This window comes from Excalfactoria chinensis, chromosome 13 (genome assembly GCF_039878825.1).
Source record: "Excalfactoria chinensis isolate bCotChi1 chromosome 13, bCotChi1.hap2, whole genome shotgun sequence".
Lineage (NCBI taxonomy): Eukaryota > Metazoa > Chordata > Aves > Galliformes > Phasianidae > Excalfactoria > Excalfactoria chinensis.
In genome coordinates this window covers 13,610,067-13,632,760 of record NC_092837.1, presented here as the reverse complement: position 1 = coordinate 13,632,760, position 22,694 = coordinate 13,610,067, and the positions used below count along the sequence as shown (strand labels likewise).

Below are 22,694 nucleotides of genomic sequence, written 5' to 3'. Positions count from 1 at the left end.
ATACACCTTTTTATCTCAAACCGTTCAGCAAGCACATTTCAACACTGCGTGTCAGCTGCATTTCATTTTCTCATCTTAAAACTGAAGGAGCTCGTGGGCTGTTTACCTGTGCACAACTTGATGTTTGTCTCAAAATCTGTTTACCAGGTCTCTGTGCTGCACATTACTAACCAATGTTTCTTCACTCACTTCCTTTCTCAGCAATTTGCATGGGGCTTCCAGCATTAACTGCCAAGTTGATTCCATATATTCCCCATTTCTTACTAATATTGTTTTTGTCACTTTCTTTCCCTCCCTGTCTCCATGAAAATGGATTTAATTGGTGTTTTTCCTGCATGGCATTTTGTTTCTGCACTGTGGACTAAATTGTATGTAGCAGGAAGGGCTGGGGCAGCCCTGGCAATTCCTGCTAGCCTGCCAATTGTCCGGTGGGGAACACAGGACATTGAAAAGGGTAAGAATGGAGTGATGGGACTGTGGGAGGCTGGATTCACAAGGGGAGGCATAGTTCAGCACTTCCAGCACCTTCTAGCACCACGAAGATTGGCAGCAGGCTCCTCACAGTTAACTGTGGGAATATGTTTTTGTGTGTATGTCCATGTCAGAAACAGGTTTCTCACTTCCCTTTAGTATGGCCAGTCTATAATGGAGAAGAAGACTATCTATCTTAAGATAACCAGTTATTTATTGGGGGAAAAAAGCACCTTAAACCATTGTGATGATGGAAACAGATATTTGTTTGCACAAATCAGTTTAGTGGAGCCATTCTGTTTCTATGTCTGTAGCCAATAAAGATCTGGGAAAAATTAGATGTTAAATTAGACTTGATTCATGATTATTATAACCACTTCTTCATATGACTGTGCCACTGGAAGGGGAGAGCTGTCTTCCTTTTAAGAGCGCATTGCACTGTTACACAGCACATGTGGCTCAATGCAAATGAAAATCTCGTTCATTTGATCATATCCTGCTCATTGTTTACACTCAGGGTTGTTCAGTGAGCTGGCAATATGAGCCAGAATCAAATAGAGCAGAAGGGATATTTTGCTGCCGGTCCCTTGCAGGGTATTTCCTTGCAGCAGAGCCATGACCCAGCCTCAGACTTAGAAAGATGTCCTCTAAATGAATGATTATCCTTATATTTAGCAGAAAGGATGTAAATGATGATGGAGCTCTGCAGTTTGTCCTTCCCTGAGAGCTCACCTGATAGCAGCCAAGGAAGTAGTCTCCTCTGAGTGTGGGGGTTAGGGTAACCCATAATAGACAGCAACCTTCAGGGTGGATGAAGCAGAGATGTTCTAGCAGAAATGTGGAGCAAGCATCCCTATCATACCCCTGAGACCACCTCTGGAAGACATCACATGTCCTAAGGGTGAGAGAGAGGACACCAGCTGACATTTGCCCTGAAGGTGGTATGTCTTGGGCACGCTGAGGTGAAGAGAGCAGCTGAGTGCAAAGCTTTGTCCCTGGGGTGTCTGAGCTGAGCCCCATGTCCTGTTCTTGAAGCCATTGCTTTCTTGCTCAGGTGGACGTGCACTCAGAGCAGCATAAGTCCGCAGTACAACATCTGTGAGCAGATGGTCCAGATCCGAGACGACCACATTCGCTTCATCTCTGAGCTCGCTCGCTACAGCAACAGCGAGGTAAGCTCAGGGGCAGTCACTTTAATTGAGTTCATTAGACAGACAAGGCTGAGAGAGGACAAATATGGCATTATGATGGTCTGCCAAGACATACAGTAAGATGGGTAAAAGGACACAAGTGGAACAAACCGCTGCTCGATCCAACAATAAAAGAGAATGAGTTACGAAAGGTCTCTGTGGGTGCAAAATTGTGCACTGGGAGGCCTAGTCCAAAAGCTACTACTTTTTGCCCAGGGCTCAGTTGAAATAAGGAGCAGAAATATTCTTTGCAACTAATTGTTTATCATCAGCTGTGGGTGGCAGAACACCCATGTCTTGCAGATGGGTCTTTTTTTGTTGCACAGAACCTTCAGAGCTCCGAGAGAAATTCACTAGAGCATCTGTGTTCATTACTGAATGTCAGAGCCTTTTCTGATGCAATTCTGACTGTTTTTTTTGCAATTGCGTGATCCTCATTGATCTTTGAATTGTTAGCATTCTCAGCCCTTTTGTTTTGGCATTTGTATATGCTTATTTGAACTTTAAGTCAGTAAAGGCTTCTAGAGGAGTTCAGTGGCATCAGACTACCACAGAGAAATGGGAAAGTGGAATGAAAAGGTCAGTAATTTGCTTTGAGGTTACGGGTCAAACTCATTTTTTCTGTAGGAAATACAATGACCGCCTGGGTAGTAAAGAGTCCTGCCAAGTTACACTCCTTTTCTCAAGGGAGAATACATGCACAGCCCAGTTTTATCTTGATCATAAGGTCATGGGGAATTCATTTCAGCTGGGATTTGAGAGGGAGATCTGCTGCTGCTGTTTGGCTCAGCCGAAGCTGCAGCAAGTTGCTGACTCCAGCTTTGAAATGATGTGATCTCCTCCAGGTGGTCACTGGCTCAGGGCTGGACAGCCAGAAGTCTGATGAAGAGTACCGGGAGCTCTTTGATCTTGCTTTACGGGGACTGCAACTGCTGTCCAAGTGGAGTGCCCATGTCATGGAAGTGGTGAGTGCATCAGTGTGCAATGTCCTCCTCTTCTTAAGTGAGTGCCAACTTGTTAGCAGGCTGTGCGGTACACATGGTGAGGCTGTTTGCATGCCACCTTACTTTAAGCCTTTAACAGACATACTAAAATCAGGCAGCTGATCACCCTGAACTGCCTCTGTACCAAATAGAGAAAGAGAACTTGCTCATATCTCCCAAGAGCTGCACTGCCCTTCACAGGTTCTTGGGTGCCCACATTAAGTATTGAAGGGCACACAACAAGTCTGGGTCTTGGGCAAGTAAAACCAATTCAAGTGATGATGGAAAGCCCATAGATATCAAAAGCCCAATATAACTGGCAAAACATCAAATAAACAAAAACAATATTTAATACAGTAATGTTACAGCCAGGAAAAAGTGCACATTCTGGACGCAAAATTGTGTCAAGCAAGTGTACTGATGTCCAGGGAGTGTTTCCCTGGCATAGAGCTCTCTTTAGATTCCAGCCTTACTTCTCAGTCACTGCAATGTTGACAGTATCTGTTTCCATCTTCCAGTACTCGTGGAAGCTGGTTCATCCCACAGATAAGTTCTGCAACAAGGACTGTCCAGGAACAGCAGAAGAGTATGAACGAGCCACCCGGTACAACTACACCAGTGAAGAGAAGTTTGCCTTTGTGGAGGTAGGTGCCATCTACTGCCTTGCTCCTTAGTGCCATGGCAGAGAGTGGCCTGGAGATCAAGCCACCTATTTACTGTAACCTAATTTACTTGAATAGAATTTATTATCAGATTATCTTAACGTTGGATTTACGACCTCTCCACACAAAGGAAAAATAGGAAGTACATCTGTTTCTAATTTTTGTTTCAGGTAATTGCCATGATCAAAGGTCTACAAGTGCTGATGGGCCGGATGGAGAGTGTCTTTAACCAAGCCATCCGCAACACAATCTATGCAGCTCTGCAGGACTTTGCCCAGGTGACACTGCGAGAGCCACTCAGGCAGGCAGTAAGGAAGAAGAAGAACGTCTTGATCAGGTTGGTCTTTCTTGAATGTAATACAAAGCCAAAGCATTTATTTGTGTAGTATGTAGTACAGGTGTACTATGTAAACATGTAGTCCTCTACACAGCTTACTATTATACAGCCAGCCAACATACCGTGGCCTACAACTCTTTCCATAGTGACTTTTGGATGTGACTCCCCTACAAGCAGCAGTGTATATCCCCACTCCATATACTTCCCCTGCTGATGTTCATAGGTGTGAGTGTTTTTGCCTTACAGTAAAATCAAGTTAAGCACTAATTTCCCACTCCCTACCCATTCCAGTGTTCTTCAAGCAATCCGAAAGACAATCTGTGACTGGGAGGGAGGTCGAGAGCCACCAAATGATCCTTGCCTGAGAGGTGAAAAGGACCCCAAGGGTGGATTTGATATTAAAGTCCCACGACGAGCAGTAGGACCATCAAGTACACAGGTATGTAAATCTCTATTTCTATGGAATTAATGGCCTTACAGCCTTACAGAGTCTTCTGTCCTGTGGATTGGCAGCTCTTTCCATGGGCTCTCCAATAATGTCTTTACCCTCATGTTATGTCTTAAACACTGCTTTGATGCCTAGCTTGTTGCATAGTTCCCTGAGTCTCACTTGCTATGGGTGTGATTATTTCTAGCCCAGAATGATGGTGGCCCAAGGGGTGCAGAAAGTAGCGTAGAAGCCCACCAGAAGTGTTACTTCTTGCTGCAGAGCATCATGTTTGCGTGCAGTGGTATCTCACAGGAGAATAGTGACTGTTACCTTCCTTCCTAAGCTCTACATGGTGCGGACCATGCTGGAGTCCCTCATAGCAGACAAGAGTGGCTCCAAGAAGACGCTGAGGAGCAGTTTGGATGGACCAATAGTCTTGGCCATTGAGGAGTTCCACAAGCAGTCCTTCTTCTTCACCCACCTTCTCAACATCAGTGGTGAGTGAAACTATGGCAGGGGGAGGCTTGAATCTAACTCTCATATGCTTAGACAGGCAAAGGTATATATATAGTTTTACTCCTCATTGACGTGCACAGGAGATTTTCCTTGTTTTTTCTCAAATGTTCTACTTCTGGCTAACACAGGCGTGCTTCTGGGTAGTAATCATTATGAGAATAGAAATGAGTCAGCAATAGCAAAAGAGCCATTAGTGGTAGTTTGGTTTCTAGGAGTGGAGTTTTCTTTCCATCCTGGGATGACTTCTAAGTCCTCCCACTGGGGGATCTCTCTGTGTTGCAGAAGCGCTGCAGCAGTGCTGTGACCTGTCCCAGCTCTGGTTCCGGGAGTTCTTCCTGGAGCTGACCATGGGCCGCCGCATCCAGTTCCCCATTGAAATGTCCATGCCCTGGATCCTCACAGACCATATTCTGGAAACCAAAGAACCCTCCATGATGGAGTAAGAGATGATGGGCTGTGGTGGGCTGTGCTTTCAGAGGGGCTTGAAGTGGGTTGGGGATGAACTGTCTCTTTGACAAGGGTGAAGAAAACAACCGTGTTTTTTGACTTGCTGCGGCATGAGTGTGTAATGTATGAATAACTCATTAGCAGATACACGCTGGCTGCTTCCTGACACTGGAGCTTGCTCATCCATCATAAACCAGCAATTGGGAATTGCTGCATTGGGATATCCACTCAGCTTGGTGGTAGTGGTCTGCACACAGCAGTCAGACAGCATGTGCAACCAAAGGGACATGAACCCTGGATAAAGCACTTTAAGCACTTTTTTTGTATGTCTGATAAATGATCAGAGAAATTGCTGTAATGCAAGTGTAATTATATTTGTAATATCTTCCTCATTAAGGAAGCTTTGTTTTCCATTTTCTAACCATTGGCAAGGCACTCTGGAGGGAGGGCAAGATAAAACTTTTTATGAGGGCAGAGAAGGAGATGGCATTGATTGAATAAGACACAGCACACATCCAGATCTGTTCTTACTGCTTCCAGCAAATCAGACAGGGAGTGAGATGGGGGAACTTGAAGGTCTGGAGTGAGTGGAGGTGAAAGGAGTGAAAGACATAAAAAAGCCAGTTCTTGCACTGAGTTGCTCCTCTTTATGCTGATATGCTCCAAGGTTAATGGAAGATATGTTGTCTTCTTGCCCTCAGATACGTACTATACCCTTTGGACCTGTATAATGACAGTGCGTACTATGCCTTGACCAAGTTCAAAAAGCAGTTCCTGTACGATGAAATTGAAGCTGAAGTAAGTTCTCCTTTATTGTATGGAAAGAGCTCATGGGGGTCACACTGTTCTGTTTGACAGCCCAGCCCAGCAGTTCAGTGAATCAATAGTAGCTGTCCCCTGAAAAATATACTCCATCAGACTGAGAAACTTTCAGTAGATCAAAATATTCAGACAGCTTACACGCTCTGCTGATTAAGGGCTTCAGTTTAGCACTGCTGCCAGACCAGTGGAAGCCAAATGCTGTCAGACACTGTGAGCCTGGAAGAGTCTGTCTGATAGGCAGAGGGTTATGAGACATCAGAGGAAAAGGACAACCTGGAGATCTCTGAAAGCAAGGGATGACTGGGGTTGGGGTGACTGGGATCTGTCAGAACACGCAGAAACTGTAAGCTCTGTATTGAGTTATACCAATCTTGCAAGAGTAGGAAGGAGCTACTTTGCACTGGTGACACTTTTGTGATTTCTTTTTGTTGTTTTTTTTTTTCCGTCCCCCAGGTGAATTTATGCTTTGATCAGTTTGTGTACAAGCTGGCAGATCAGATCTTTGCCTACTATAAAGCAATGGCTGGCAGGTAGGAGAAACTGACTGCTGCTGCTGAGTGATGATATTGCTGTTAACCAAAAGGTGCCCCTCAGGGAGTAGCCACCTGCTGGTAGACAAAACAAGAGATTATCCTTGTCCCACCAAGCTTAGTATCCATGTCAGACCAGTGTAGATAGGGAAAATAAATAAATGGTGGCAAGTGGACATGGTGTACAGTGAAATACAAATAATTGATATCTTGTGTAGCTGTCTGAGTACCATTTGCTGGAGCAGCAGAATAGCAGATCAATCCTATTGAAGACATGTCCTTGCTTGACTTTTGATTGTGTACCAGGCAGATGATATTCACTTGTTCTCACTTTAGTAGAGCATCAAGACTTAAAATGGCCAAATTGATACACAGTCGTAGGTCATACCTCAGACTGTAGGACTTCTGCAGTTACTTGCTCCCTGTTGAGGAGATAAGCCCTTTGTGACACTTCCTTTTAACAATTTAAAGAGCACAGATAAACTCTTATCTTGTCTCATGTCTCCAAATGTGCACAAGCCTTTAGTCTAAGTCTGCAAGGTGTTTTGTTTCTAGATCACAGTTGGTCTTAGAAAAGGAGACCACCCCACTACTTGGTACAAGTGGTATCTTTCAGCACAGTCTTTTTAGCCATAAAAGCCAAGAATGGTAGCAGCATGGAAGTCACCAGGTGACAACTTCTGCTTTGTGACTTAGAAGTGAAAGCAAAACATTTGGACATTTGTTGGCATTCAGACCAAGATGTAGAAAAGGATGAAAAAAGCTCTGGAAGAGATCCAGAGAGAAGATGATTGTACGTGTTTCCTTTCTCCTGATGTTACTTGCCTTTTTCAGTGTTTTGCTGGACAAACGTTTCCGGGCTGAATGTAAGAATTATGGGGTGATCATTCCATACCCACCATCCAACCGCTATGAGACACTGCTCAAGCAAAGGCATGTCCAGGTACACTGCAAGCAAGTAGTATTCATAGCTCTTATTCTATTATCCTTTAGTTGGCAGCTGATATCCTAGTGCTGAGCTCAATTGAGACCACTGCTGGAATGGGAAGAGTTGAACCTCACTGCACTCAGGACATCGGGTTGAAGGGGATTAATGAGTTACACTCCATATTTCCAACCTTATCCCCACGTAGTGATAAACCCAATAGAGGGTTTACAACCAACTTTTCCCTATCTGAATGTAACATACACCTATCTATCTTCTTTTCACAGTTGCTGGGCAGGTCAATTGACCTCAACAGGCTCATAACCCAGCGTATCTCAGCAGCAATGTACAAATCATTAGACCAGGCCATTAGCCGCTTTGAGAGTGAGGACCTGACATCCATAGTGGTAAGAACTATTACCCAGAGTATGAACTGAAAGAATTATACACTGCTACTCATACAGAATCAGCTATCTTCTGCTAGTTGTCCCACCTACAGGAGGGTTCAGCCATCCATGTATTTTCCTTTATGACATTGTATCTCTACTGTTTCTATTTATGAAGCCTTAATTGCATTATTAGACTAATAACTATCTGTGTAAATCGTAAGATGACAGTCAGTCTTAAGATTTTGTGGAGCTCACAGAACAGAGTCCAGTGATCTTGGAGTGGGAAATCTTGACTGTAATTCCCTCTGTTGAATACAGGTAGCTGAGATCTTTTATGACTGTGCAGGATTTTCTGCCTTTGATACTTTACAGGAGTATCAGAGTCAAGTAGTGTAAAATTACCAGTTTCCACCTCTGAAGGTTTCTGATGTGAAAGCCAGCCAGCACTCAGTGGGGAACAAATTAATTTTGCTGCCTGCAGGTTTAGGAGACAGTGGACTGGGACCCCCTTGAGTAGAAGTGCAGTTGGCCTCAGTCACTGAGTGAAATAGTTGTCTTTAGCATTTGTTACATCCTCACCTGGGAAGTTCTCTGTGTGGGTGTGGATATAGTAGCATCCCTTGGCAATTGAACCAACAGTTTCTACTGTCATCTTGGTAACACATGTCATCTGTTGCTGCTTTGTGTGCTGCAGGAGCTGGAGTGGCTCTTGGAAATAAATCGCCTGACTCACAGGTTGCTGTGCAAGCACATGACTTTGGATAGCTTTGATGCCATGTTCCGGGAAGCCAACCACAATGTCTCCGCACCCTATGGGCGCATCACCCTCCATGTCTTTTGGGAGCTCAACTTTGACTTTCTACCCAACTACTGCTACAATGGATCCACCAACAGGTGAGGAGAAAAACCAGAGCACCCGGAGACCTTACGTTTCTTTCCAGAATTTCAAGCCTGCCACATAAAATTCACTTGCATTACAGGGAGGTTTTTATTCCCTATGATGTGCAGCACTGAGAGTTAAAATGAAGTTAAAGTCCACCAGCTCCCCTTGGTCTTGGAAGCTCTAGTAACACATTCAAAGTTGGACAGAGATTATGAACAACTGAGGTAGTTCAGTCTAGAGTGTTGTGACTTGTCAGCTGAGCTGTGGTCATTGCTCAGATGTGGGTTTCTTGCCTGCCTCCTAAAAAACCAAAACCCTTGTAATATGTTAAATTGATATTGACCAGTTCCCTTCCTATCTCCTGTGCCTGCTGCAGGTTTGTGAGGACAGCAATCCCCTTCACGCAGGAACCCCAACGAGACAAACCAGCCAATGTTCAGCCATATTACCTCTACGGGTCCAAGGTCAGTAAATAAGCCATAGCAGCCAGCAGGGGTGGATCTTGGAATCCTTTATTTGGGAAGAAACAAATGCAATATCTAGTTCAATAGCAGTGTGGTGAGTGTGAATCTAGAGCATCACATTGCCATGTGAAACAAAAAAGCCATGCAAGAAGCAGCTTCAGTGTGCTTTTTGCTATTGCTTTCCCATATTATTATCCATAACATGCCTGTGTGAGGGGGTGTCGACCTTTGCTTGCTGGTGGTGCTGAGACCAAGTCACATCCATCTAACCAAAGAGAGAGCAGAGCTAACTGGAGCTCCAATACGGTGCTGCTCCCCAAGGTAGGTGCTACTGCAGGAATCCCATTTGTAGTTCAAAATAGGAGCTACTAAAATGCTGGAGTGCAAATGTAAACTAGTTAACACTGACAAAAAGCTCTTTTGTCAGGCCATGATGACTGTTTATACAAGTGTTATGAGGGCTTGGGGTGTGATGCTAGTGGAGGATCACTCAGGCATGAAACTACTGGAGCAGAGTTTATTTCTTGTGCATGCTGGTTGATGACTGATATGAATCTACAGCACTGATGCAGATTAGATAGTAACACTACAGTCAGCCTAGCATGGCCATTCCCAGAAAGCTTACTTCGTTTCCATTTAAAAACCCCTCAGTAAATGAGAATATTTTTGTCACTTGAGAAAGATTTTCTCCCTGCAGCTAATGTTCCTACTTCATGTTCTATCCTGGGACAGACAGCCCCTGTGCATACACAAACTGGGAAGAGCTGGGAAAGAGCAGCATGAACCAGACTTCTAAGCAGGGCATCTTTATTTTTCTCTCACTGAAGGCTGTGCTGCGGCAAGATGGCGGTCTTATCATCGCTGTTCTTATAGGGGAAGAAGCAGCGTGGGGAACTATATGGACTCTCCCTCATGAAACTGGAGCTCCTCACGAGCACAGTGGTCATGGGCACTTCCAGAAGCTCTTCTTTCAGTCCATCGCTCAGAGGAGCATCCAGTGAGCTGCTGCTTTCACCCACATCTTTGGGACTGGCATCGGGTTGCTTTGGCCTGGAAGGCCCACAGCAATGTGCAGCCCAGAACTGCAGGCAGCCGTAGACCAAGAGAGCTATAAAGCAGAGCAGCAAGAGGCTGCTCACCATCCACATGGAGGTGGTGGTCTCGTGCTTAGAGCCGCTGAAAAGCAGGGGGCTTTGGTCCAGAGTGTGAAACGTGGTGCAGTGGTTGCTGGAGGGGTAGGTGTTCTTGCACGTGATGCAGAGGATGTAGATGGTGGAGGGCGTGAGGCGATGGAGGATGATGGAGCTGAGGGAGTGGGGAACTCGCTCCTCACGGTGGAAGTTTTGGCGCAAATAGCCAGCAAAGACACTGTTCCAGTTGGGGCGGTACATGACGTGGTAGTAGTTCTCCGGACAGGGGTTGGTGGTGGTCCAGGACACCGTGGCACTGGTGTAGGTGATGTTGTGCACTTCGATGTTCATCGTGTCCCTGAAACCAGAACCAGCGAGAGGCTGAGTTCCCCAATGCATGTGCAGTCCAAAAGGCCACTGACATCAGTGAAGGCTTTCCACTGGTATTACTGGCCCTTAGACTGGGCCTGTGTAAGCTTCAGGTGAACTCACTTTGCATTTTGGATAAGTCATGACTGTCCCTGCAATCTTTTTTAAGTGTTTGACAGTAAAAAATATTGCATTTTTCGAACTGCTAAGCACTCCAAGTGCTCTCTAGCAGACAGAAAACTCCATCACAACTGTCTTTAGGCTCTTCAGTAAACTTTCAGAAGCTGAGTAACTCAGCTTACTGCTTCAAAACCTGCCCATCTCACCATAGACTTCTAAGCTTAGGGGAGATTGTGGAAATGAAACTCAGCCTGTTGAGGCACCTGCTGCATTCAGTAGTTTCATTTTTAATATTGCTGCTTCCATGATTTCCACACTCATAGTTGTTACCATCTTTTCCCTCAGTCACCACAGCTTCACTTCCTTGAATGCAGAAAATGTCATATTCCCCTTTGCAGAGGCAAAAAGAAAGCAACTGTGGGAACTGAGTGGTGGCCCACAGCCTAGGAGGGAGCTCTTTCCACTGGCTGCAGAAAGGCTATGCCTGATGAGCTTAGATTAGATGCTCGACTTTAGGTGGTTAAAATTACCAAAGATGAAACCTGCCTGGTGCCCAGACTACTGTTTTCAGCCTGCTTCTTGAAAGAAAAAACAACCAAACATGTAGGGCATAGGCTGTACTTTACAGTCTAGTTAGATTCTGAAAAATCTCTTCTTTGTAACTGGTTGTCTATATAAGAAGCTTTTTTAGCTCTTGTACTTGACATTCCCATTGAAGGGAAAGGATACTGCAAGTCTGATTAACGTAAACAGATAATTAGACTTGCCTTGTAGAGTTTCCTATTGATTAATTTTTATACATAAACATCAAATGGAAAAGCTGCATAATGATTCAGTAGTTGTTTAAGCTGTTGCTGCATTTTCCATATCCAACATGTTGCTTAATAAAGTATTTATTTTACTACAGCGTATCACACCGTAATATTAGGATACTAACGGTGAGATCTGAAAACTGCTGAAATATAGTATTCGAGTTTTTATGGAATTACAAGTGTATGAATAACAAAGCTCTCCCCCTAATAAAAGACTTTACTCAGTAACACATCTCTGTTTAACAACAGCCACAAACTGGGATATCACTCTCTGAGCCTTGCTGCAGGGTTCTCTGCCCCCAACCACCTGAGCACTCCAAGCAAAAGCTGCATGCAATCGATCTCATTTCTTTTTTTTCCTTCTTTTCCTCCCCTCTCCCTTAACAGAACTAACTTTCCCCTAATTCTCTCAAGAAACAGCTCATCTTAACAACCATTGCAACCATTCCTACAGAGCAAAAAAGCACTTGGACGCATCACTAAGCCCTCCCAGAGCCACAGGATGCGGCTTACCTCCCCAGCAGCTCTGCAGCAGCCCCTCAGTGCAGGAGAGCAGCGCAGCTCCTTCCCCTCTTCTCACTGCTGTGTCCCTCCTGCTCTGCTAAATCCCTTCTCCGCGCGTTGCCTCGTATTATACCCATCTTGGGCTCCGTCATCTCTCACCATAGCAACCAGTAGGAAAGGATGGGCAGGCATCTTCAAATGATTTGGGAATGTTGTCCCTAAAAGCTTTCTGCCTGGGAGAAGTTTGTCTCCGAGGCAGAAAGAACAAGCTAGTTTTGTTTTGTTTCTGAGTTTGCTTTTGGGTTGTTGTTTTTTTCATCTCTATCTGCAGCCCTGCAGCAACACAGCTACCCTGCTCCAGAGCCAATGCCTCCAGCAGAGTCTGGAGTTAGAGCCATATTGGCACACGGTGTGAAATCCAGCATCCCGGCCTATTGATAGCTTAGCACTCTGGGGCTTTGTCTTTGTTGCTATGATTTCTTGCACATTTAAACTCCTGTTTAAAGCCAGTAAGCAGTAGATTTTCATCCCTGATACTGAGTCAATGTCCATTTGCTTTTTAATTTATCTCTAAGCTGTGTGATAGGAGCAGGAACTGGGTTTTCTCTGAATACCCAGGGCAGGAAGGAGAGGCAAAGCCGTTGAGAGAGCAGCCTGAGCTTGTAGCCAGGAGGTGACAAGAGGGGACAGATGTGGCAGTAGGACTTGTAAGGAGGAGCTCTGAAGAAGTGACTTGCTGCTCTCTGAAGCCAAAATGTATTCAAGAGAGGAACTTTCACAAAATAAATTTCAGTTCTGACTATGAAGTTATTAGTTCCACATTCTTGCTGGGAAGGTGCCTGCAGTGTTTCACAGGTCTTCAAAATGTCATTAATGAGGAGATGATGCAAACCAGATTAGGAGAGGCTGTTACAAGCCCAGGCAGTACGTGTGACTGTTGCTTTTGATCGACACTTTGCAGTTCTGTGTGTGTTTATCTTCCAAGTCCTGCTGTATTTCCTTCAGTTTCTGAGTGGGCTGCAGCTGCCAGGGAGCTGAAAATGGGGAGCAAAGATGAAAATAATGATAGGTAAAGGTGGAAATGAAAGCGCTCCCAGGCGGCCTCCAGCCTTTTACATCGCTCAGTCCTCCTTGCAGGAGCAGAGGAATGGAGAGCTCTTAGCTGCTCCCATGCTGTGAAGAAAGTACATCCTTGCCTGCAGGGAGGGAGCTGAAGTTACAAATCTGTGCTCATAAAGGTGGCATACACCACATCATATGATAATACTTCATGGGAGCACTGCTTTCCTTCTGCAGATGGGTTGTTGAGTTTATTGGTGTTCATAGTTGTTTCAAAATTAAATCTCAGTTGTTCGCACATAATGTGTTAACAGGAACAGAGGAAACCACAGAAAATAGGAATGGCTGGGTTAGGCCAGCAAAGGGTCCTGCTAACTCTTCTCCATACAGAGATCAATGCCACAAGCTCTAAAGGAACTGTACCAAAGTTTTCAGTGGTGTTGGCATTACCAAAGTCAAGTCAGCACCAGTTTATGCTGGTGATGAGCTAGAAATTCTCATGTTTGTGGACAGGAAACACCAAAACTGTGTCAGTGCTGGGCTGCTCCAGCACCTTTGTTCCCTTCTACCCAAATAACATCTGCCAGTGGCCCTGGCTGTCCCTGCCTGCCACTGTGCCCTCTGTGATGCAAACCATGAATGTGTTTGAGTGGTCAGCAGAAATTGAGCAATTCTGTCACTCAGCCACTTAGAAAATGCAGCAGGTTGCCAAGTTTCCTACAAAGGAGCTGTAAATCAACAACAACCCACTTCTTACTTCTTGCTAACCACTTCTTAGCTCTGCGAATGCTTTAGATTTGGTTTCATTTATGTACTTTCAAGAGTGTTTCTGTTTTCTCTTGGCACTGCTGGACCCAGGGTCACACCAGACTCACTGAAAATCACAGCTTCCCTCTCACAGCTGACTTTACCCACCCATTTTTAGCAAGCATGCAAGCAGATGTAACCTGGAGGGCAAGGCATGCTGCTGGCAGCCGTATAAATAGCCATGCCGTGTGAGTGGGATGGAGCCACTCTATTTTCTGCTACCACGTCTGCAGCAGCAGCATTGAGGTGTGAAGGGGCTGTGGATGCTGCAGGTGGTGTTGGCAGTGGGGGTTGTTGATCCATTGCAACAGGCTGTGGGGGCTGTGCTACCTCTCCTGCCACGGCTTATTATGCATTATAGCAGTGTATGTAGGTCTGTACGTATATGTGTGTGTGGGTATAAAACTACAGTCAGTATAGCAAGGCATTATGCAAAGGCATGGAACAAGCACAGATACGGTTTATATACAGTATATAAAAGCACCTATTGCTTGTATGATTTGTCACAGCTAGGGCATATGTATTTTAGTGAGGAACTGGAACAGATTGCCCCATCGTTGGAGATATGCAAGGTCAGGCTGATCTGGGCTCTGAGCACCTGACTGAGCTGTAGATGTTCCTGTTCAATGCAGCAGAATTGGACTACATAGCATTTAACAGACCCTTCCAACTCAAGTGACTCTTTGATTCTGTTTACTTTGCATGAAAGTCTTAGAGTTGTTCTGTACTTTCTTAGACACCATCTCAACTGTGGCACTGAAGTCAGGCTGGCTGACAGTCAGGACTAATCTTTGGCTGTGTCAGCACCACAGATCCCAACCTGCTTGCACACCCAGCCTCCAGGCCCCAAAACCTGCCCATCTGGCACCAAACCAAAGGCAGGGAAAACCTCTGCTATGTCTTCAGTGGCTGTTGCTCCTGTGAACACCAAAGTCTCCTGAGGATCTGCATGAGAGGGGCTTTGCTCCTGCTCCTGAGGGGTGGCAGCAGCCGTGCAGAGTGGGGGAGTGAGCGTGCCACACAGCCAGCTTGTGTGTTCAGCTGGTTTGTCTTAAAATACACCCTGGTGTCATTTTTTACATCCTACAGTCTTTAAACCAAGTTGTGTATCTCACCCTTAAATGGAGGTATATTTTAATTGCTCACAGGGTATTATTATTAGACGCAAGCCTGCTGCTAATGTGCTGTGCAGAAAGCTTGATGAGCCTACCTTATCTTGCAGACAGGCGAGGATGAATCACCCTCCTCATCTGCAGCCCATGCACAACCTAAAATGTATCTTCTCCTAATCAGGCTTATTGCTGGGACCCCCACTCCAAGGAAAAGATGGCTTCAAAGCTGCAGTCCATGCAGCAAAACGTCAGCCTGGTTCCAGGGAAAATACGACCAATTCTATCTCCCCAAAATTATTTTGCTCAGGCCTTTACTGTTCAGGGACCATTGCTTAGTTCTGATGGGAGGAGAAAGTTCATGCACGTTGTGAATGAATGCACTACAGTGACTACAAGGTTGGCTTTGTGTACATAACAGCATTGATGCATAGAAGAGTGGTGAAGGGTCTCTCTGTCTAACAGGAGCAAAAGCTGAAGTTTTAAGAGAAGCAGGGGAGTCTCCAACTTTTTTTCTGCCTGCTCTTTAGAGGAGTACCTAGCAATCATAGGAGGTAATACATTGCTGGACCAGGGCACTAGGCCTCTAGCAAAACAATTAATTCACTGATTAAAGCAACTGTCAAGTCCATGAGAGCTATCAGTACAGAAATTCTGTATCCGAGAGCAAAAGAAAACAACACTATTCTGGTTATTAGCAAATGACTTCACATCCTAACTTGTTAGGCTTGTGGAAGTAAGTCAGAAGGAGAGGATGAGTGAAGCCTTCGAACACAACTGGCTGCATTGCAACTGCTAGGAGCAGCAGGGGCTGAGGATCGATCCACCATTTTGTCCTCATCTGCCACTTCAGTGCTTGCTGCTTTTCATCTTAAGCTCTCCAGTGTGGTGGTCTCTCAGGTGCCTTGGCTAGAGTCTGTCCCTGGTGCTGGCATGGAAGGGAATCCCTGCAGAGCCGGGTCTGTGGTTGCTGTGGAAGGATGCAGCACACCTTGCACAGCACATTTAGACGTAACTTGTTTCATTAATCTTGTTTAAAATCTTTTAGCAACTCTGAGCCAGGGTTTTCATCTGTGTTTTGCTGGAAGAGGCACTAATGTGCCAAAGTCTTTCTAAGACTCAGTGCTGTGTACTAGAGCTGTGGTTGTCACAGATCTCCTGGGGGAGGCTGCAGCCCTTCTATGCTGGGGCTGAGTCATGGTGCCAACACTTTGCTTATAGATGCCAAGCTGAGCATATGGTGCCTCAGCTAAAATCAGTTTTCTTTTTGATTTTTGGTTTCTTTTGCCAGTCACACAAGTGAATTAATTCCCCTTCTTCTCTTCTTCTTACACCAAATGAATAAAAAAAAAAGTTCTAGTGCCAAAAAATTGCAGTAATTACCATATTTCCAACATTATATTGACAAAATATGTTCCTGGAAGTCGCCTTCTGTTTTCTGCTGCTAACAATTTCCTAATGGCTAGAGCCCCAGGTATGCTCCCTAGGCAAGGGTCAGGTTCTTTCCCTTGGACTCTGTCACATGTAAATATCTCAAGCACCTGCAGGGCTTTACAGGATGCAGAAAAGATCATTTCTGTGTCTCTTCCAACCAGTCTTAGGCTCAGATGCTTTAGTTCCTACTTTTCTTACTGTTCCTCTTTTGAAGCAGGTAGCAATAGGAAAAGTTCTACCCTGTTACTCATGTATAAAGCTTTCAGTTTTGGTGGAGAAGAACTCGGATTTGAAGAGGCTAAGGGCCAGTGAACTGAAATCCTTGACTGAGAATATGTAGGAGAGCAAATTATCTTGGAAATGAAAGTGGTGTTGGCTGTGGAGCAGGGTAATAAACCTTGTGACATGACAATTTTTTCAGAGTAGAATGCATTTGACTGCTCAGAAAGAAGAGCAATCTTTTTGTACCTCAAGAAGTATTATAAGAGATTTCTTACAGGAATTATTATTTTTCCTGCTTACCTTCAAAATGATTTCGAGTGATGGAACACAGTAGTACGATAAGAGAATTACTTACAAGTTCTGTAAATGTGCCTAACTGTCACTGTGCTTCTATTGCCTCAGCCTCTCAACATTGCCTACAGTCACATCTATAGCTCCTACCGCAATTTTGTGGGGCCGCCTCATTTCAAGACAATCTGCAGGCTGCTTGGCTATCAGGGGATCGCTGTGGTCATGGAAGAGCTGCTGAAGATCGTCAAGAGCCTGGTAATTCTGAGCCAGTAATGCTGATACTGGCAAATCTCGATGCTTTGAGAGGCATGAATTGGAGGGTCAGCCTGGCCTTCAGGTTTTGGTTTGGGTTGTTGAAATGTAGGCACCTCTGTGCTCCTTTATCCACACTGCAACACTCATATTCAGAGTCTAGTTTCGCTGTTACTAAGGTGGAAGACACAAAACTGATGAAGAAGTGTTTGCAAGGAAATTTCTGTCAGATGTGAGCTCTTAAGAATTCAAGCCATACGTCCCTTTCCATCACAGTGAAGCCAGTAGCTCCATCTGCTTTGTATTGCTCTCAAAAGAGAGATGTGATATCCACAGGGAAGTGCTCCCTAAGGGCACCAACAATACAGAACATTAACAAGGCAGGAGGGAGAGTGCAAAAATTTATCATTTTTCAGGTCACAATTTTCTACCCAAAACTGTTTTACCAAAGAGAAGACTTCAATTCATTATAAATATTTAAATTCTGTTTTGGCTGCAGTCATTTAACTTTGAACTTATCTAGCAAAGCAGTGCAGACCTGAATCTTAAGCACATAACCAGCTTCTCTGCTGTAAAGCACGGTAGCTATTGAAGATGTAATTTGTGTCACTCAGTTGAAAGCACTGTAGCTGTTGTGTGAGATCAGACAGCATTCAGTGAGAAGACAGAGAGATCTTGCATTTGGCTAAATTATGTTTATCACATAATCCCATGTAATATGTCGACAAGATGTATTTATATAACTCCAAATGACAGCGAGCATTTTTAACTAAGAAACACACTTTTCTCCATATTAATTCAAAACATCCAGTGTGCAGGAACTTGTTCCATGTGTATATGTTTTAAATTGTTTTAAACTCTCAGTGTCTAGAATCATTCCTCAGGTGGGAAGACCATTTCCTGTGCTGTGGAATGGCTCTTTTAGCAGCTCCAATCAAATGCTTTTTGGGTTAGGAACACAAGTCCAGCTGGATCTACGATGAAGCCTTGTTTGGATTTCAGTTGCAAATAATGCAAACACAATGAGCCATATTTTGAAGTAGAAAATCCATGCAACCATGATTTATTATTCAGCAGGAAGCTGCAAAACTCCTTGCACTTGGGCTGGACTTTATGTTTGGGTGAAATCCAAAGGAAGCAAGTTCTTCTTATACTCCAAATAAAGTTTCACCCTTTGTTGTCAGACAGGAGCCCGTCCACAGTCTGTTCTATTTAAAACCAAGGCCAGAAGAAGCCATCCTTCCAGTTTAATCCCTCTTTGTCTCTGACAGCTGCAAGGCACCATCCTGCAGTATGTGAAGACTCTGATAGAAGTCATGCCCAAGATATGCCGATTGCCAAGACACGAATATGGCTCTCCAGGTGGGTGCTACAGTGAGATGTGTCATGGTTTGAGTAAGAGTTCATCCAAATCTCCGCACAGCATTTACTCAATTAAACAAGGACAGGTACCCGCTGTGCTGGTGCACCATGCAGACTGGCCTCCCTGTGATACAACTTTCCTGCTACAAATTTCACTTTGAACACACAGATGATGGGTAAGGGTATGTCTGCTGGTTGTTTAGGTTTTGTTTTCAGGATTTTTAAGCTTTTGTTACAGTAGCTTCACTAGTACTTTTGAAAAAGCTCTACTTCTTTGATGGAAAGATTTTATTTTACCTTATGACTGCAGTCTGCAACTCAGCTGGATGTGAAAACTGACTGTTACAAATGGACCAGCACAAAGGCATCCATAGCAGCCTTGAATCTCTTTTTTCCTCTGATGGAGAAATCCAAAGACTTCACAGGAATTACACCCTATTTCTCACGGGTCAGTGAAGGCAGAATGACACACTGCCTGCTGGTTCTGCCCAGTGCCCATCCCTGTCTATCCACTCAGCAGTCCTTGCAGTTCATGATAAAGGAAACACCAGGCCCTGACTGCCTTTTAATCCACACTACTGAAGGATGCTTTTGCTCTCGCTTTTCTGACTGCCCTCCCTTGTCTTTTAAGGAATCCTGGAGTTTTTCCACCACCAACTGAAGGACATCATCGAGTATGCAGAGCTGAAGACTGATGTGTTCCAGAGCCTCAGAGAAGTGGGCAATGCGATTCTCTTCTGCCTCCTTATTGAGCAGGCTTTGGTAAGGCAACATACCCTGCACCAGCAGATTCCACTTAACACTGCCAGCTCAAGAGTATGAGAGGAAAAGGGTTCTCCAGCAGAAGAGCTGGGGAAATTTTCCAGCTTATCATGTACCCAGGGTCTCTCCAGGGCTCTGCTGTTGTGGTCTGTGGGGATGGTATACATTGGTGCTGGGTCACTGACATCTGGCATTGCTCAAGGAGAATCTGAATACTGGAAGATCCAGATTTAATTCTTGGACCCAAAGCTATCCCATGTTTGTCCATCTCAGAAATAAAAATCAGCTGGAGCTTATTTGTAGATTGTAAGCTCTTTGGGGCAGGGATTGTTACTTTTTCTAATACTCATACTGTAAGGAGTATATTCGAGCCCTTGGCTCTCTTTGGAGTGGTAGTGCAACGGAAAAACTGGTTGGTTCTAATGACAGTGAAGATAAAGCAATACGAAAGGAAGGAAATCTCAGAAGAGATTATATTTCCTATGACTTAATCTTCACCAAAAAATTAGCTGGAGTGATGACATGATATTAGCCCTTGCACAAGCATCTTGTGCATGCACAAGTCTCGCAGCCTCTTAGCTCATGTGATGCCAGTTCTAACCTGAGTGGGCTGGTATGGGGCAAAGGCTACCTATGGCTGAATGCAACATGTTACAGCCAACTGAGGAGTTGCAACAACAATCCAGTTTTGCATTAAGATGCATGTTTCATGTCATCATAGTTTTGACAGAGTCGTGTCAGATCTTTCGGAAGTTTTTTCATAAAACCTTCTTGAGCACACGTGGGATTTCCAAGCAAAGCCATAAAATTTTGTTCAGAGTAAAAACCAGAAGAAAGTTCAAAGATTCCAAGTTTACTAAACTACAGAACACAGGGAAAAATGAAAATCTCTGCAAATAACCCCAGTAGAGAGGCTTCTAGTTCCTAATGTGGTATATCAAACATATTTGGTGAGCAGTAGGTGCACAAGATTTAACAGAGATATATATCACCTAGCAGCTTGGCTTTATCTAACAGAATGACCAGACAGTATCCTGGCAGTTTATGTTTCTTTTGTGGCTTTGTCACTGCTCTCTGCTGTTCTGTGCTGAATTTTATGCTAGATGTACTGCATTTGCCTTTTATGTCCCATCTTTTAAATGGATGCATAAGGGACACATGGTGGTTTCTGTTAGAAATCCCCATTTGACTGCAAAAATGTTCCTCCTGTCTCTAGAGCTGTACGTTGGCAATATAATAACAACCTAGAATAGCAGAAAATAAAGGAGACAGTGAGACATCAGGGTTCTTTCTAGAAAGACTGCCTGTCCAAGTCCACATCTGCCCACCTTCCATGCTAACCAAAGTTCTCAGTTTTTCTACACAGAAACTGATTCAGAATATAAAGCAGTTTTGCATGTAGCAGCCACTGGTTCTTGCTTTCTGGAAGGCTGTCATATACTTAAAGCCATTGCATAACAAGATTTTCCCTCTCTGTGCAGAAGGAGCAATTACTTTTATGGCACAGTTATCTTCATAGCTGTCAGCCTAATCTAAGGCCAGTGGTATTAGTTGGCAGAGGCTGCTCTAGTGAAGATTAGAAGTCTGCTCTAGTCTGCCCCCCTTTTTATTGTTTAAATTTGAGGAATGAAGTGTTGCTTGGGACTAAATTTCTAAGAGTTCTTACTCTCGGGTAATGGGCCTTGGGGAGAAAGAAATTTTGAAAGAGATACCAGGTGTATGCAGCCTGCAAATGCAGAAAGTACTCTCTTTATCAGAGGGAAAGGGTGGTGAAACAATATTGATCCAGGAAGAGTCCTTTGCAAACAGAATAACAAAGATGACATGCACACTCTGGTAGCATCAGCATTATGCCCGTGGAGGGGCATGGGCTGTTCCTGTCCCTTCAGCACTGTGTCACAAACTGCACTCCTACAAACTCGCTCTCATGCCAGCATCCATGGCACCAGTGCAGCCTCCTGCAGCTCCATGCTACTCCGTCCTCTGCCTTGGGGCTGGGAGGAGGGGTACCCAACCATGCACCCCAACCAGACCCAGCTGAGTCATTCCATCTGGCCCTGAAAATCTTTTGCTGCTCTGTCATGACCTCCTCTCAAGTTTGTCTAAATCTCTCTGGTAAGCTCACAACTTCAAGCATGTCCTACAACAAGAGTTTTGCAGGAGCAAACTACTGCCGTGTTGTTACGCAATGCCTCTGTGTTGAACAGCTTTAGTTTTCCTCGCTGCTGTTTCCCATTGCAGACTCGTATATGATGTATTGTCAGCCATCGCTCCTCAGTCTCCACCTTCCTATTTCTAGGTTTCTCCTTGTGCATCTATGTTTGGGATTATTTTTTCTCTAGTGCATTGGCATGCATCCTCTCAGGTGGCATCTCATGATGTTATTACTCTCGGCACTTCTGTATTATTCTCCCTGGTGACTGCACCACTGGGATTCTGGTCTGATAGCACTGGCCGTGAGCACCATACAGACAACCAAATGATTCAGGCCAACGTATTACGTATCTAGTTACAACAGTATATTTAACATGTATACATCCCAGAAAAACTAAGCCAAAGGGTAACTTCCACCTGGGCACACTCAGTGAAAACAAACAGCAGGAAGTCATCAGGGTAAGACAGAACTGAAATTTCCGTGGCCTTTATCCCCTTTTACTCACAGCATTAATAAGTGGGCGAGGAAGAAAAAAAACAAAAAACATATGAAGCTCTGGCCTTGTGTAGGCATGAGGTAAATTATTTGGGTTATAGAAACTTCCTGGCTTAAGCTGAGAGCTGTTTCTTCCAGTTCTAGTCCATTTAGATACAAACTATTGGATTTATTACTGAGCTGGGTTAGGTTTGACCAGGTGCTGTAGATGTGATTGGGTTGTCGTAGGGTCGCACAGACCCCTGAGCCAAACAGTCACGCCCTATAGATATTTTTTAACTTACTTTATCTTTCTTTCTTCCTGCCTCAGTCCCAGGAAGAAGTTTGTGATTTGCTGCATGCTGCTCCTTTCCAAAATATTTTGCCCAGGGTCTACATCAAAGGTAAGAAGCTCAGAGGGCAGCAGTGAACAGACTCAGAGGTCACTTCCAAGAGCCGTTTCTCTCCCATTTCAAATGAGGATTAGTTCTGGCCCTGATTCCCCCTCTAAATAGATAAGTGCATACAGCCAAAAGTAAGGTGAAAACAGATGCCAGCAGAGTGTCTTTTGTAGCCTAGTTGGCTGGAGCCTTAGCCTGGGGGTTCCCTTAAGTCTTTAAAGGCATTTTGCAACCTCTTTGGAGAATGACAGCATGAAATGTCCATCTCAACAGGAGTGATCAGGAACAGGGACATGCTTCTGGACATGTGTGGTTAAGCTGCTGCTGAGACTGCAATTGCACATCCCACCCTTCTCCGCATCACCGGTCCCCTCATTTGCTG

The 22,694-nt window shown here is 44.6% G+C and overlaps 2 protein-coding genes across 5 annotated transcripts in view; one reads left to right on the top strand and one right to left on the bottom strand.

Moving 5' to 3' along the window:
- CYFIP2 (cytoplasmic FMR1 interacting protein 2) overlaps window positions 1-22,694 on the top strand; it is a 48,831-nt gene that overhangs the window by 16,589 nt on the left and 9,548 nt on the right. For 3 of the 4 annotated variants that reach the window (XM_072348681.1, XM_072348684.1, XM_072348680.1), the window contains exons 11-27: window positions 1,526-1,643; window positions 2,507-2,626; window positions 3,163-3,288; window positions 3,477-3,643; window positions 3,935-4,082; window positions 4,417-4,570; window positions 4,872-5,028; window positions 5,738-5,834; window positions 6,312-6,388; window positions 7,223-7,331; window positions 7,601-7,720; window positions 8,397-8,596; window positions 8,962-9,049; window positions 17,018-17,161; window positions 18,430-18,520; window positions 19,152-19,282; window positions 22,243-22,315. In XM_072348681.1, coding sequence (XP_072204782.1) covers window positions 1,526-1,643; window positions 2,507-2,626; window positions 3,163-3,288; window positions 3,477-3,643; window positions 3,935-4,082; window positions 4,417-4,570; window positions 4,872-5,028; window positions 5,738-5,834; window positions 6,312-6,388; window positions 7,223-7,331; window positions 7,601-7,720; window positions 8,397-8,596; window positions 8,962-9,049; window positions 17,018-17,161; window positions 18,430-18,520; window positions 19,152-19,282; window positions 22,243-22,315 — 2,120 coding nt within the window. The remainder of the gene's footprint in view (window positions 1-1,525; window positions 1,644-2,506; window positions 2,627-3,162; window positions 3,289-3,476; window positions 3,644-3,934; window positions 4,083-4,416; window positions 4,571-4,871; window positions 5,029-5,737; window positions 5,835-6,311; window positions 6,389-7,222; window positions 7,332-7,600; window positions 7,721-8,396; window positions 8,597-8,961; window positions 9,050-17,017; window positions 17,162-18,429; window positions 18,521-19,151; window positions 19,283-22,242; window positions 22,316-22,694) is intronic. The other variant, XM_072348685.1, reaches the window with a different exon arrangement.
- Window positions 9,083-12,236, bottom strand: FNDC9 (fibronectin type III domain containing 9). The gene is made up of 2 exons (XM_072348656.1): window positions 11,994-12,236; window positions 9,083-10,537 (listed from the first exon to the last, which is right to left on the bottom strand). Exon 2 carries the CDS (start codon window positions 10,528-10,530, stop codon window positions 9,868-9,870), a length of 663 nt encoding a protein of 220 aa, XP_072204757.1. The 5' UTR covers window positions 10,531-10,537; window positions 11,994-12,236; the 3' UTR covers window positions 9,083-9,867.